At 58.8% G+C, this 13904-nt stretch overlaps 1 protein-coding gene across 2 annotated transcripts in view; it reads right to left on the bottom strand.

Annotated features, from left to right (window-relative positions):
* Positions 1 to 10704: 10704 nt before the first annotated feature.
* TRPV4 (transient receptor potential cation channel subfamily V member 4) overlaps positions 10705 to 13904 on the bottom strand; it is a 35802-nt gene continuing 32602 nt past the window's right edge. For both annotated transcript variants that reach the window (XM_070399751.1, XM_070399750.1), the window contains exons 14-16: positions 13244 to 13371; positions 11827 to 11948; positions 10705 to 11422 (exon numbers count right to left, since the gene is read on the bottom strand). In XM_070399751.1, the coding sequence (XP_070255852.1) occupies positions 11265 to 11422; positions 11827 to 11948; positions 13244 to 13371 (408 nt within the window). In that variant the 3' untranslated portion in view covers positions 10705 to 11264. The remainder of the gene's footprint in view (positions 11423 to 11826; positions 11949 to 13243; positions 13372 to 13904) is intronic.

Raw genomic sequence — 13904 nt, forward strand, 5'->3', positions numbered from 1 at the left:
AAAAGGAAACACAGATGGCGTCTCCCTGTGGATTGTTCGGCCGCTTGTGTTGCACTTTCTCCTCCCCTGGGAGCGGAACATGCCCCCCTCCCAGCCAGGACCCTGCCCCCCCTGTGCCCCCCTCCCAGGCCAGGACCCTCCCCCCCCATGTCCCCCCTCCTAGGCTAGGACCCTGCCCCCCGCTGTGCCCCCCTGCCAGGCCAGGACCCTGCCCCCCCCCCGTGCCCCCCTCCCAGGCCAGGACCCTGCCCCCCCCGTGCCCCCCTCCCAGGCCAGGACCCTCCCCCCCCATGTCCCCCCTCCTAGGCTAGGACCCTGCCCCCCGCTGTGCCCCCCTGCCAGGCCAGGACCCTGCCCCCCCCCGTGCCCCCCTCCCAGGCCAGGACCCTGCCCCCCCACTGTGCCCCCCTCCCAGGCCAGGATCCTGCCCCCCCTGTGCCCCCCTCCCAGGCCAGGACCCTGCCCCGGTGCCTCCCCTGTGCTGTCACTGCCACCCACGCCCCAGCTCTCAGCTGGACACGGTCGTTTGCCTTGTCCACACATCAGCCCCTTGGTCAGCCAGAGACCCCTCCGCAGAGCGGCCGAGACAGAACCACCCGGGCCGCGGCTCCTTCCCGGCACCATGTGGAGGGGCCTGGGGTGGCATCCCCCCTGCATCATCAAGTCCCTTCCCAGCTCTTCCTCTGCATCCCACACGTCCAAGCTTCCATGGGGGCACATGTGGCTGGGGACACGTGTGGCTGGGGGCACCTGTGGCTGGAGGCAGGCCAGAGTGTCTGGGGGCAGGCCAGAGCGGCTGGGGGCAGGCCAGAGCGGCTGGGAGCAGGCCAGAGCGGCTGGGGGCAGGCCAGAGCGGCTGGGCTGGGGCCCCCCCTGGGCAGCCCAGCACACCCACCCCCTGCCCCGGTGCCCGGGAATTGGCAGCAACCACCCCCACCCGAGGGCTCAGCCTTTTCAGGCACTGGCTGTGCTGGGCATCTTCACATGCACTGCCCCATGAGGCCTCACCCCCTTGCACGGAGGCGGGTGTTCTAGAGGGAGAAACAGGCTCAGAGCTGGGAAGTGACCTGCTGAGGTCACTCCAAGTCTGCAAAGAGTCGGGATTCGGACCCACAGCATGGGCTCTTCCTCACGTTCCGTCCTGCCTCGTCCAGTGGCCTGCAGCCCAACAACTGGGCAGAGGGGAGCTGGGGATCCCCAGACTAGGGCCTCCCCTCCCATTCATGGAGCTCTGCCTGGGTGCCTGGCCTGGTGAGGCCCTGGCGGAGGTGGGGACAGGGAATGCCCTGGGTGTGGCCCTCCGGAGAGGGACGGCCACTGCCCTAAGCCCAGGCCGTGAGCCTGGCAGCACCGAGCGGGAGATGGAGGCTCCAAGAGGAAGGGGCCACGTTTGGGGGACCCAGGACCTTCTGAGCTGGGCCGGTGAACCAAGCCGGCCACCCCTGCCCGGGAACAGGGTCCGCAGCGTGCCGGGCTGGGCAGGGCCCGCGGGTGGAGGCCACGGGAGTAATAAGGGATGTAACTGCAGCCGACCTCACAACAGCCCTCCCAGTGAAGTAAAACCATCCCCGTTTACAGATGAGGAAGGACTCAGGGAAGGTGGGCACGGCCAAGGGATGGGGAGGAGGAGCCAGGCTCTGCCGTCAACCCCGCACCCTCACTAGGCTGCCTCCACCTTCAGACCTGGCCGAAGCCACTGGGGGCATCGCGGGCTGGGGCAGCCGGAGGAGGTGCGCCCCCGGCCTCTGCAGGCAGCTCACAGGCGGCTTCGGCAGGAGGCAGGGCTCTGAATCCTGTGCTGCTGCTCCGAGTGGCCCCGAGCCATCACATCCCAGCCAGACCAGACGAGGACCCAAGGAGACGAGCACAGCCTGGGTCCTTGGAGGGGGCAGGGCCTCAGGGCCCACAGCCAGGTTTAGGGCTGGGTGTTGGCCGGTGGCACCCCTGGGGCCACCTCACCACCAGCATGGCCTCAGGGTAGCCCGAGCCCCCTGCCCTGGCCCGCCGCCAGGCCCACCCACACTGGGGTATCGAGGGGAGCAGAGGACGGGAACCCCTCCAGGCCAGGTCTCTCGACTGCAGATGGGGCCCAGGCCCCGCTTCGGATCCTGGGGAACCGCGTCCTCTGCGGCAAGCAGGGCGGGTGGGGGCCCAGGCCCCGCTGGGGTTCTGGCCCTGTCCTGGCACCGGCGGCCTGGGTGCCTGGGCGGGCGGCGTTCCTTCTCCCTGGGAGCTGCGCTAGCTGATCTCAAACGGCCTCCAGCATCACCGCTCCCCCCCACCCCCCGCCCTAAGCGGTAGTCAGTCCGCCCGTAGCGCCCACGGCCTCTGCAACTTCATGCAGAGCGATGTCTGAGGAAGCCAAGGTCACCAGCCAATTGGTACAAACGAGTTACGTTCCTACCACCTCACTGACGCTGACATGACGTCTCCCTAACCAGACGACCCGGTGAGGGCTGCACGGAGCTCCCACCTTTCCAGGTGCGAGCGACACAGGAGCGAGGGGCCGGGAAGGGCCATCACAGCTCAGGCCACAGGCGGAGGCCGGGGCACGAGGCCGCCGGGAAAGCTCCCAGGCCCTGGCTCAGGGCTGAGCTCCCGGCTGCCCGGCTGCGGCCAGAACATAAAACCAAGTGCGGCCCCTGTGGCTCCACATCCGGGGCTGCGGGGACTTCGTGCTGGAGGAGCAGAGGGGGGACCTGCACCCCGTCAGCCCCAGCCCCAGCCGCCATCCCTCCTCGGCCTCTGTCTCCCCCTCTCCCCTCGGGCAGAGGAGAGCTGAGCTGTCCCACCCCGGGTCACCTGTGGCTGCACGTGACCTCAACCGATGACCACTTACCGTCCCGGCTGAGACTCAGAGCTGCCCAGGGGCGCGGGCTTCTCGAACCTACCGGAGGGGCCGACGTAGGGTCACCCACCTCTGGGGGCTCCTGTTTCCTGACTCGCATCCCGGCCTCAGAGCGCTCCCCTGCTTCTGGAAGGGGGAGCGGAGACCAGCCCAACCCTTGCCTGGCCTTCAGCGACTCGGAACTCAGCTCCCAGTGGCAGCTGGGATTCCACGCCCCACGCCCCACGCCCCACGCCCCACGCCCCACGCGCTGCACTGCGCCTGCCTGCGCATCCGGCTGTCTTAAAGGGCCCAGGCGGCCCCCCGCCCCGTCCTGGCCGCTGGAAGGTGGAACCTGGCCAGTGCGGTGGGCGAACCCAGTGCACAAAAGCTTTTCTGTTTAAATCACCATCATCGCCAGCTCGCTGGAGAGCGGCAGGAGGAAGAGAGGAGGCAAACACTAGCCTCAGTGCCCATGGACTCCTGTGTGAGCCGGGACCGTCACACTGAGCCCCAATCCTTTTTCTATCTCAGAGAGGAAGGGAGAGGGAGAGAGAGAGAGAAACATCAGTGATGAGAGAGAATCATAGACCGGCTGCCTCCTACACACCCCCTACAAGGGATCAAGCCCACAACCTAGACATGTGCCCTGACCAGGAATCAAACCAGGATTTCCTGGTTCATAGGTCGACGCTCAACCACTGAGCCACGCCGGCCGGGCTGAGCCTCAATTCGTGGTTTGTCAAAAGGGAGTGGTGACACCTGAAGGGGAATGGCCTCGGGTGACATGTGACCAGGGTGACAGGGAAACGAGTCCTGTGAGAGGCCACCTCCCCACTGCCCCTCGCCAGCTGTGGCCTTGGCAAGTGGCCGCCCTCTATGACAGCAGTTCTCAACCTGTGGGTCGCGACCCCTTCGGTGGTCGAATGACCCTTTCATAGGGGTTGCCTAAGACCATCCTGCATATCAGATATTTACATTATGATTCATAACAGTAGCAACATTACAGTTATGAAGTAGCAACAAAAATAATTTAATGGTTGGGTCACAACATAAGAAACTGTATTTAAAGGGCCAGAAGGTTGAGAACCACTGCTCTATGAGCTGCCTCCTCAGCTGTAAAGTGAGGCCAGTGTTACAAAGCATGCGCCACGAGGGTAGAGCATAGGAAATGGGTGGTCCAATCCCCCGGACGGCCCGGACCCTGTTCCGTGAAAGATGCCCCGAACGTCAGGTGTGTTCTTCCTGTCGGCACCTGGCCCAGCTGATCTTCACCTTGGAAAGTGGGTTTCCAAGTCCAACAAGTTTGAGAAGTAGATTCAGATCCTCCTCCCTCCTTCTTGGAGTGGCACAAATTACCTTCGCACAGTAAAGGCTCTGAAAAGTCCTGCAGGCAAGACACCTTCCACTGTAACCGGCATTTCCCTAACTCTTTGATCGCCCAAGTTTTTGGTTTTTATCTGGTAATCTCCCAAGGAATAAAGCGGGCTTCAGGAAATGCTGAGTCCTACCTCTCCCATAAGTCCCTGCTCCTATCTGGGTCTCAGTTTCCCCAGTTGCAACACAAAGACTCGGAATGAGTTCGCAGCAGAGCAAGGACTGGAATTCCACCCTGACCTGGGCCACCGCATCCTAAATGGTCTTCATACACCTGTCCAACTAGGCCCAGGTGAAGGGAAAGACCCCAGGGAGAGAGAGGGAGCCCTCATTGGAGAAGTGGAATGAATACCCCTATTTTGAAAAAGAAAAGTGAAGTTCAGAGAGGGATGGCAACTTGCCTAAGGGCACACAGCAACTATCCAGAGGCAGAGCTAGGCTGCCTTCTCTCTGAATGAAAGAGGATTGGGGAGAACAGGAGTGTGGGGGGAGCAGGGGGGGGTCTGAGTCCTACTGCCTCGGGCACACATGAAGGGAAGCTCAGCAGGAGCTCTTGCCCACCATGTTGCCTGGTTACAAGTTTTCCTCGGGCGCCTCTGACTAGGCCCTGGGTGTGACGACAGTGACCCCTGGTGGCGGGTCTCCAGCACCACCCTGCTCAGGCCAAAGGCAAATCTGTGGGATCCACTGGATGCATCCCAAAGATGGGGTGGCTAAAAGCAGGGGGGCTTTCTGATGTCACCGAGCACCTTGAGGTGCTGAGAAGACTCTGGGCTCGGATCTGGGGGCTGGGTTAGCGCCCCAGCTCACCCAGCCTCTCCTGTCCTCACATTCGGAGCCATTGAGCCTGCTGCTGTGGAGATGGACCGTGTGCCTGCTTCCAAAGGCCAGAGACACTCGTTACAAAACAACCCTGCCGCCCTCCGGGAAGTGTCTCCTCCGGAGACAGTGTTCAGACCCAGCTCCACCACGTCCAGGCCGTGCGCCCTGGGAAGTGTGTGTACCTCATTGGGTCTCACTGTCTCCATCTGTAAAATGGGGGTTAAAATCTGTTCTTGCATCTGCATGATTGGCAGAGTAAGAGAAACACTGACCTTTAAATAGGAAGGGAAACTTGTCTCAAACTCTCCTAAGCAGACAGGGTGGTTGACTCCGCTGCTCGGCGGCATCACCCGGGCCCCATGCCTTTCACCTCCGTCCCACCAGGCCCCTCCTGGCCACAGAAAGGCTGCTGCGGTTCCAGACATCACGTCCGGGCCTGACAGTGCCCAGCAAAGAAGGCAGCGTCTCCCTACACTCCCCTCACTCCCCCGACTTCCTCCTCCTCCAGACTTGCCCTCGGCTCACAGGTCAGCACGGGCTCACGTGGTTAACCTGGTAAAGGACGCAGCCGGCGGTGAACTCTAACAGCAGGTGCTGCTTAAGGAAGAGGGACACGACCTCTGGGGAGACAGCAGCGCCAGCCCACACGCTCTGCACGTGGCTCCTGAGGACATGAGTGACACTGGTCGGTGCCTTATCCGTGTTCATGTGCCTTCTTTGTGTGATTCCTCCAAGAACACAGACTCCCAGCCTGGCCGCTCCTGCCCGGGCCCCTGCCCTCATCCCAGGAGCGGGGGCGGCACTGCCCGAGCCCCTGCGCTCCTGTCCTCTGGTCCATGGCCACCACCTCCTTTGCCTCAGGCTCTACGCTTGGGCTGAACAAAGATCTCCCCAAAGACTTTGGAATCTAAACATAAAAGGTGGGGGGTGCTTGGTGTCACGCAAACGTTTTTCACCAGGCGGTCAAAGTGCAATAACTAGGGACGCTGGTCTGGATTAGTTAAGGGCCCTGTCGTCCAAACAGCCGAGTGATCGGAATACAGAAACCCCGGGGCGTGGACACCCACTGCCGAGCGACTGCCGACCTTCGACCTTCGGGAATGTCACAGGGGAGTCGGGGGAGATGAACAGTGCGGGTGAAAATGGCTTTTGATTTTTAAAAATCCCCAGCATTCATCTAAAACAACAATAACAGCTCATAATAACAGGGCGCGCGATAACAAACTATTCACAGCAGAAGAGGTAATTGTTCAATTAAGACCCGAGAGTTCCTGAGACTGTCTTTTCTGAGGGGCCCCATTGTTTTTGACTCCAGTGGCGCTAATTATTCCCCAATCGTGCTTTAAACTTGGATGAAAAAGCCCTCCTGTCAAATATGACACAGAAGCGCTTTGTCACCGTGAATACACACGCGCACACACACATCCTAAGAAATCCTCCTCGGAACAAAGTTAGGGCAGATTCAGAGGAAGAGGGTGGGCCTGGGAGCTGACAGCCTCGGGCTCAGGGAGGTGGCAGGCGACCCTGGCTGCCTCTGAGGTCAGTGCTTTCTTCCCAGGAGGGACTAACAGAAGGCCCGGGGTCAAGTCCCAGCTCCACACCTCCAGCCAGGCGTCCGGGGAGAAACTCACTTCTCTGAGCCTCTTTCTTCTGCAACAGGGAGTGCAGCGGACATGGCCTGCCGGGTTCTACTTACTTTTTCTTCTAGAGTCTGTATCTGTTACTGCCAAAAATTGCTGCCTGCACTTGAAAAACCATCACAGAACCTCAGTGGCATTCGAGCCAGCTCTTCCCTGCACCTGCGGGTCCTGCTCTCAGCGAGGCTTGCCGGGGAGACAAAGCTCTGCTCCCAGCCTCTCGGCCTCCTGCGAGGGGCATGGCTGGGTGAGTCTGCTAGCACCCCATTGGTTAAAACAAGTCACATGACCAGGGATGTGCCATTATGCTCCACCCACAGTGGGCGGGTGCCACAAAGCTGTGCTGCAAAGGCATGGATGAAGGGAAGAGTCGGACTTGGGCCATGGCCCAGCTGTCAGCGTTCCCTCAGGAACACCCCTCCCCAGGCTCAGGGTTCCGGGGAGGCTAACGCCACCCTTGGCTCTCACTGCCTTTCTGAGGTGCTAAGCCTCAGGCGTTTCTCTATAAAGAGAGAGATTAGCAACCCCTGTGGGGCACTGAAGACACAGAAGCATCAGACTGAGACCTTGTCGTCATCCGGAGGAACAGAGACCTGAAAAGGGCATGGGTTTTTTTTTTAATTCTATCTAATAATGGACAAACATGGTAATTGACCGTACCTTCGCTACGCTTCCCATTGGCTAATCAGGGTGATATGCAAATTAACTGCCAACAAAGATGGCAGTTAACCGCCAGCAAAGATGGCGGTTAATTTGCATATGTAAGCGCAATGCTGGAAGGCGAAAGGGGAAGGATGGAAGAAGCCACCTGCCGCTGACGGTGATCAGAAACCCAGGCGGCAGGCAAGAGCCCCCCAGGCCGTGATCAGAGAACCGGGGCCGCCTTTGCCCGCCCCCCGGCCGGTGATTGGAGAAGACAGGCGGGGCAGGGCCAGCAGCCGCCTCTTCCCTGCCCCCACCCCCCAGCCGGTGTTCAGAGAAGTACCTGTATTTTTTTTTCAAAGTACCTGTATTTTTAATAATTTCTTGACATGGTAAAATAATTTTACATTACGATCCAAGGGTGGTGGGGTGAGGAGAAGGAGCAGCAGAACAATCCAACAAACAAAAAGGGAAACAGAAATGCATGGTGGAAGGGATTTGAAGGGTGGGTAGGGGCATTGCCCAACTAAAATGCAATTGGTTTGTTACTGAGTACTATTCATGGGAAGACAGCATCCTGACTCCTTCTCTATACAGCATATTGGGAGTAAAAATGATGCATCCAGGTGGAAATATGATTAGGGGTTGGAAGACAGACAGGGAAAGAAGTCAGAAATAGACACTGAAGGAGTCCCTGGCTGGCTGGCTGCAAATACTGACTCTCCAGTAGTGATAGAATAAAAAAGTAGGGGATATCTCTGGAAGATTCAAGAGATAGGGGGCAACTCTTCTATGGTTTTGACTTGCCCAGCAGATTTCCACATACACACGTGTACATGCCTATGTTTGCATGCACACACATACACACATAACTGACTGCCCTCCCTGGAAGCACAGAAGAAGCCACCAGAAGAAGAAGGCGCCCACCTTTGGTACAGGCGCCAGCACCTGCGGCTGGCTGCAGCCCAGGAGACGCACAAGCCACCCGCCCAAGGTCCCAGGCTGCAGCCACCCGGAGAAGCTGCCAGCCCTGTGGTCCAGGGCACCAGCGCCTGTGGCCAGGGAAATAGGTTCCCTCTTCTCCTACTGCAGTCATTACTTCAATATTCCCCTTCTGAATTTCTCTCCTGTGCTGCAACCCAACTCCACTTTTCATCGGAAGGATACAGAACAGAGAGAGCAGTGTTAAAAACTTACATTTTTAAGCCGGTAAGGTTGGTACTTAAACATATAAATGGAAAACTAGAGTCCTTAAGGTAACAAAAGCTACAAAGGACAGGGACAGTGCATGACCTATTATATCCAGCAACCCATATGGGGACTGAAAACTTTGCAATGATGACAATTAGTGAAGATATGAATCAACTAAAATAGTTGACAGGGACAATTCTTCCGTCTTTGAAAATATCTACATCAAATCTGTTTAAATAGATTTTCATCTGCATAATATAACACATTCTGACAAGACCACCACTACCACCAATGTGGTCAGTGTTGTGCTGATAAATGTTTAATAACTGAGGGACCCCCCCGAGTGCACAAATTTTTGTGCACCGGGGTACTAGTATATAATTTTTATTGATTTCAGAAAGGGAGAGAGATAGAAACATCACTGATGAGAGAGAATCATTGCTCGGCTGCCCCCTGCACACTCTCTAGTGGGGGTTGAGCCTGCAACCCGAGCATGTGCCCTTGACCAGAATCGAACCCAGGACCCTTCAGTCTGCAGGCCGGCGCCCTATCCATTGAGCCAAACCAGCCAGGGCGTGGGGCATATGTTTTGCCCTAAGGGATCCTGTAGCCAACGTGGCCCGAGAACATGGCGGCACGCCACCAGCACGTGTTCCACACTGAAGGACACAGCGAAAGGTCATCGCTAAGATCTTCCTGGACGAGTTGAAAACATTTTAAATTGTCCCTAATCAGCTGTTGAGTTATAAAGAATCAGCACCCAAACCATCAAATAGTTAGGAAATCACAGTTGGAAAAGTTACTCCATGTTTAAAATTGTTTATTGATGGATAGAGAGAGAAAGGGAGAGAGAGAAGCTTCTATTTGTAGTTCCTCTTATTTATGCATCATTGGTTGACTCTTGTATTGGATGCCCTGACTGGGGATATACCCACAACCTTGGCATATGGGACGACACTCTAACCAATGGAGCTAAACGGCCAGCACAGAAAGTTTCTATGAGTTCAGATAAAAACGTACTCAGAGGAAAATTCACAGCCTACAATTTTTCTTTAATGAAAGAATGGAGCATATGCCTCAGTAAGCTGAGAGTCCCTTTGAGCTGAGAGGGTGTTTTGATCTGTGGGCAGGCCCATCCCATACCCTCCCAGAAGGACCCACGGCCATTCTTGGTGACCATATGGTCCCTCCCCACTGGACAGCTGGAATGTAGGGTGGGCAACTGTAGCAAACGCTACTGGTTGCCTAGGTAAACGTGGACTCTTCCACTCTCCTTTCCCATAGAACCACCTGCTGGGGGAACTACCTTCTCCCTACTTCCCGGGCTTCTTAGGCCGCCTGCTGCTCCCGGCCCGCTGGCCGGCTGGAGCGTGGGACACGTGACACAAACCTGGCTAACGACACAGGAGGGGGTCGGCTGGGGGCCCGGGGGGGAGTTTCCTCCCTCATGAAAGGAGACACAGGCCACCTGTCCTTCCTCCTCTGGATGTGGCTGAACCGGGTCTGATGCCTGGAACGAGGCAGGACGGGTGCTGGGGAAGCCTCTGGCGCAGGAGGCTGGCGCTGCCCAGGCCGGGGCCTGAGGAGCAGGGTGAGTGACCCCAGGTGAACGGCTGCCCTTGGCAGAGGAACGGGTCCGCCTTCAGCTCCACTCACGTGCACAGCCCTGCTGGGATGGGGCCCCTGAGAGAGGCAGGGCCCATCCCTCCCCAGGCCCCAAGCACTCTCACCAGTGCCGCCTCTGACGGCCTCCCTGAGGCCACCGCATCCTCTCCTGCCTCTGACACTGAGGGCTCACCTGGCCAGAGCTGTCACCTCCGCCTCCACTCCGCCCTCCCTGCAGCTCTCCTTCCCCCCACCCCGCCCCCAGCACAGCGTGACCTCTGTCCTCTGGTGAGCATTACCCTTCCCATAAACGAAACCCCAATACTCACTACTTCCCAAGCAGCACTATTCTCCCATCAACACAGCTCCCCCCAACACACACACCATTTCTCTCCTCCATTCCCTTCTCTACCTTCCCCATCACCACTCCAATCACCCATCTCTCAGGCCACCACCACCACCTCCTGTCCGGCCCCAACCTTCACCCTAACCACCACCTGGGCCACTGCAACTGCCTCGGCCCCACCTCCCCCACTCACAGGCATTTCTTAGCGCTCCCACCTCCCTCCTGTCACCACCCCCATCGCCCCACCACCTCCACCATCAGTGAACGAACCTTTATTGAGCACCAGCAAACCCCAGCCCCTCTACAGATGCACAGGAGGCGCGGCCCCCCCCCCCCCCCCCCGCCCCCGCAAGGCCCCTCACTGCAGCTCCCGGTGCTGTGTGCAGCCCAGGACGCAGGATGGGGTGGGTGCTGGGCCCGCGGTGCACCTGGGACTTGGAACAGGGTCCTGAGGCCTCTGCCAGGTTCCATTGGGGGGCGGGGGTGGGGGGTGTCATGCTGTTTTCCTGAGAGCAGAACAAATAAATAATGGAGGGACTGGGGAGCCCCTGTGGGGGGGAGGCCAGGCTTTGGCTTATGTGACTCCATGGGAGTGAGACAGGTGGCCAGGAGCCCTGTGCCTGGGTGTGGAGAGTGGAGGGGTGGGGAACTGGGGCAGGAGCCTGGGGCCAGAGGGTCCTAGGGCCAACCTGGCGTCTGCCTGGCCCTCACCTCTGGGTCAACAGGACATGTGGCGGAAATGCAGGTGGACTGGAAATGGTGGGTGGAGGGGAAGGGGGTGGCTGCAGGCCGGAGACCATGCCCCTGCCTGCAGCCCCTAGAGGGGGGCGTCATCAGTCCTCCATTTGGGGGGGTAGCTCTGCTGGTGGCCGTCGCAGCTGGGGTTCCCCATGTGGTCCAGAGGCACCACCACCTCGTCTGGGTTCGAGTTTTTGTTCAGTTCCACCACGCGCGGCACCACGGAGGACCAGCGATCTGGAGTGAGCACAGGGAAGTGAGAGTTGGTGGGGAGTGCACGTGCACCTATGGAGCGCCTACTGTGTACCAGGCTCTCCACAGTGACCTAAGCGGGAAGGTCTCATCGTCCCCATTTCACAGAGGTGGAGACTGGGCTCAGAGAGGTCAAGGTGCTTGCCCAGGAGCAAATGAATTCAGGCGAGAACCTGAGCGCCCCGTCCTCCCGCGTCTCAGGCACTTAGTGTGTGGAAGGGGGGCCCCAGGCATGCACGGCAGCAAAGGCCCTCAGCGGGCAGCTCATCCAACCCGCCCATTCCACAGACGGGAACACCGAGTCTCAGAGAGGACAGGATCGCTCCAAGCCGATTAGTGATGGGACTGGCCCAGGGCTGCCCCTCTGCACCCCCCGTCCTTTCGCTCACCCCTCCGGAGGCGGCCCATGGTGTGGGAGAAGCCGTAGTACTGGTAGCTCTCGTTCTTGCCCGGGTCCTCGTTAATGATGCCCAAGTTCTGGTTCCAGTGAGACCAGTTCACCTCGTCCACCCTGCGGGGCCACAGCAGGGAAAGGTCAGGGGGAGCCCCCACCCCCCGGCGGCCTCCCAGCGCACCCTCCTCCTCATGTTTATTCCAACCATTTTTAAGTAAACAATTCAGTGCATTAAAGAAATGCCCAAGGTTGTGCAACCATCACCTCTCTAATCCCCAAACTGTCTTATCACCCCAAACAGAAATGAGGTGCCCCATCCCCCCTCCGCCAGCCTGCGGTTGCCTCTCTTCTACTTTCCGCTCCGTGAACTACATGCCCTGGACATTGCGTGTAAGTGGGACACAGAGTGCATGGCTTCTGGGCCCAGCTGCTTTCACTTAGCGTGATGTTTTTGAGGCTCGTTCACGTGGTAGTGCGTGTCAGGACTTCGTTCCTTTTCGTGGCTGAGTAACGCTCCGTTGCATGGATGTACCACAGGCTGAGCCTCACGTCTGCAGGTGGACCCCTTCCTTCTTAAAACGCCCCCCTTAGTTTGGGGACACCCATGGAGAGTCAGGTTACAGCCTCTTACGCCCAAATTGGCTCAACGTAATTTTTCCTTTTTAAACTTATTTTTGTTATTTTTACTCAACCCCCATTTCTCGAGCAAGTGCTATGTGTTAGGACCGAGCAAGGAAGATACAGTCACTGTTCCCAGTTTACGGACAAGGAAACTGAGGCTTGTTACACTGTCCAAGGTCACAAGGCTGACAAATTTGTCGGGATTTGACTTTGGGGTTCAAACGGAACAGGACAGACCGACTGGCCTATGAGCCGGTGCTATTACCACGGCCACTTCCCAGAGGAGGACACGGACACTGCCTGACCCAAACATGACTGCAGTCCAGGCGGCACTCACTGTACGAAGAACGACCCTAAGAAGCCGGCGTCGGCCGGGCCCCTGGGGAACGTCGCCAGCCCTGGAAGCTGCTGAGTCACCTCTCCTGCTCAGCGAGGCCCCGCGCGCTTATCAGCAGGGACGGAGCCCCGACGGACACCGCCTCCGGCCTCTGCTCCCCGACAAGGGACAGAGGAGCCGCAACGCCGCTGCGTGCGGGAGTCCCGTGCACAGGCAGGTGCTGTCTCCTGCGTAACCCATCCGATCGCACGGCTGGCCCGGGGGTGGGATTAGCATTGTCCCCATTTCACAGATGAGGAAACCAAGGCTGAGAAGTGAACCCCTCGCCCAGCCTCAGCCAGCAGAACAGAACTTCGGTCAGGGCCATCGTGGCCTGTGGCTCGAGGAGCCGCCACGGGTGGAAGACGCAAGGAGGCCCGATCTCGCCGGAGGGTCCTGCCCCGTCCGCGCTCACCTGAAGCACCACCTGCGGTCCGGGGTGCCGTCCGAGCTCTTGCCCACGGTCACCATCTCGCCGGAGCGGAAGGCCTTCCTCAGGAACACGGGGAACGAGCGCTCGATGTCCAGGATGGTGGTGGCCCACTGGAAGGGGGGAGCACAGGCCGGGGGTGAGCCTCGCCCGCCCGCCCACTGCCCTGATGGCAGAAATGACGGCAGGCGGGTGGGCAGAGAAGTAGGTTTCCCAGCTCCCACTGACCCTGGAAACGGTTACAAACTTGAATCCCCCTGACCCAGCAGAATAAATGGGTGAGGCAGCATCAGAGGCAGAAAGGCCGCAGCCCAGGGCTCAGCACAGCAGCCGCCGCTCAGTGCGGGGGAACACTAGGGAGGGGTGGGGCCTGGGGCAAACCAGAGAGCACAGCCCACGTACAGGGGGTGGCCAGGCAGGGATGTGGGCCCACCTCGCCAAGAAAGGCCACAGCCTGGATTTTAATGTGAAATCTCTTAACTTTAAAATTCTGCATTAATTTTTTTTTTAATGATATAAAGAAAAAAATAAATCTTTGCTGGTCAAATCCAGTCCACAGGCTGCCGGTTTGCATCTGATGAGTCGCACCCGGGCGGGGGGGAAGCTGAGGCCGTGTGGGTAAGGACTCAGAGCAGATCTGGATGTT

Source organism: Myotis yumanensis, unplaced genomic scaffold (genome assembly GCF_028538775.1).
Source record: "Myotis yumanensis isolate MYYU_CA2020_CCGP unplaced genomic scaffold, mMyoYum1.0.hap1 SCAF_19, whole genome shotgun sequence".
Lineage (NCBI taxonomy): Eukaryota > Metazoa > Chordata > Mammalia > Chiroptera > Vespertilionidae > Myotis > Myotis yumanensis.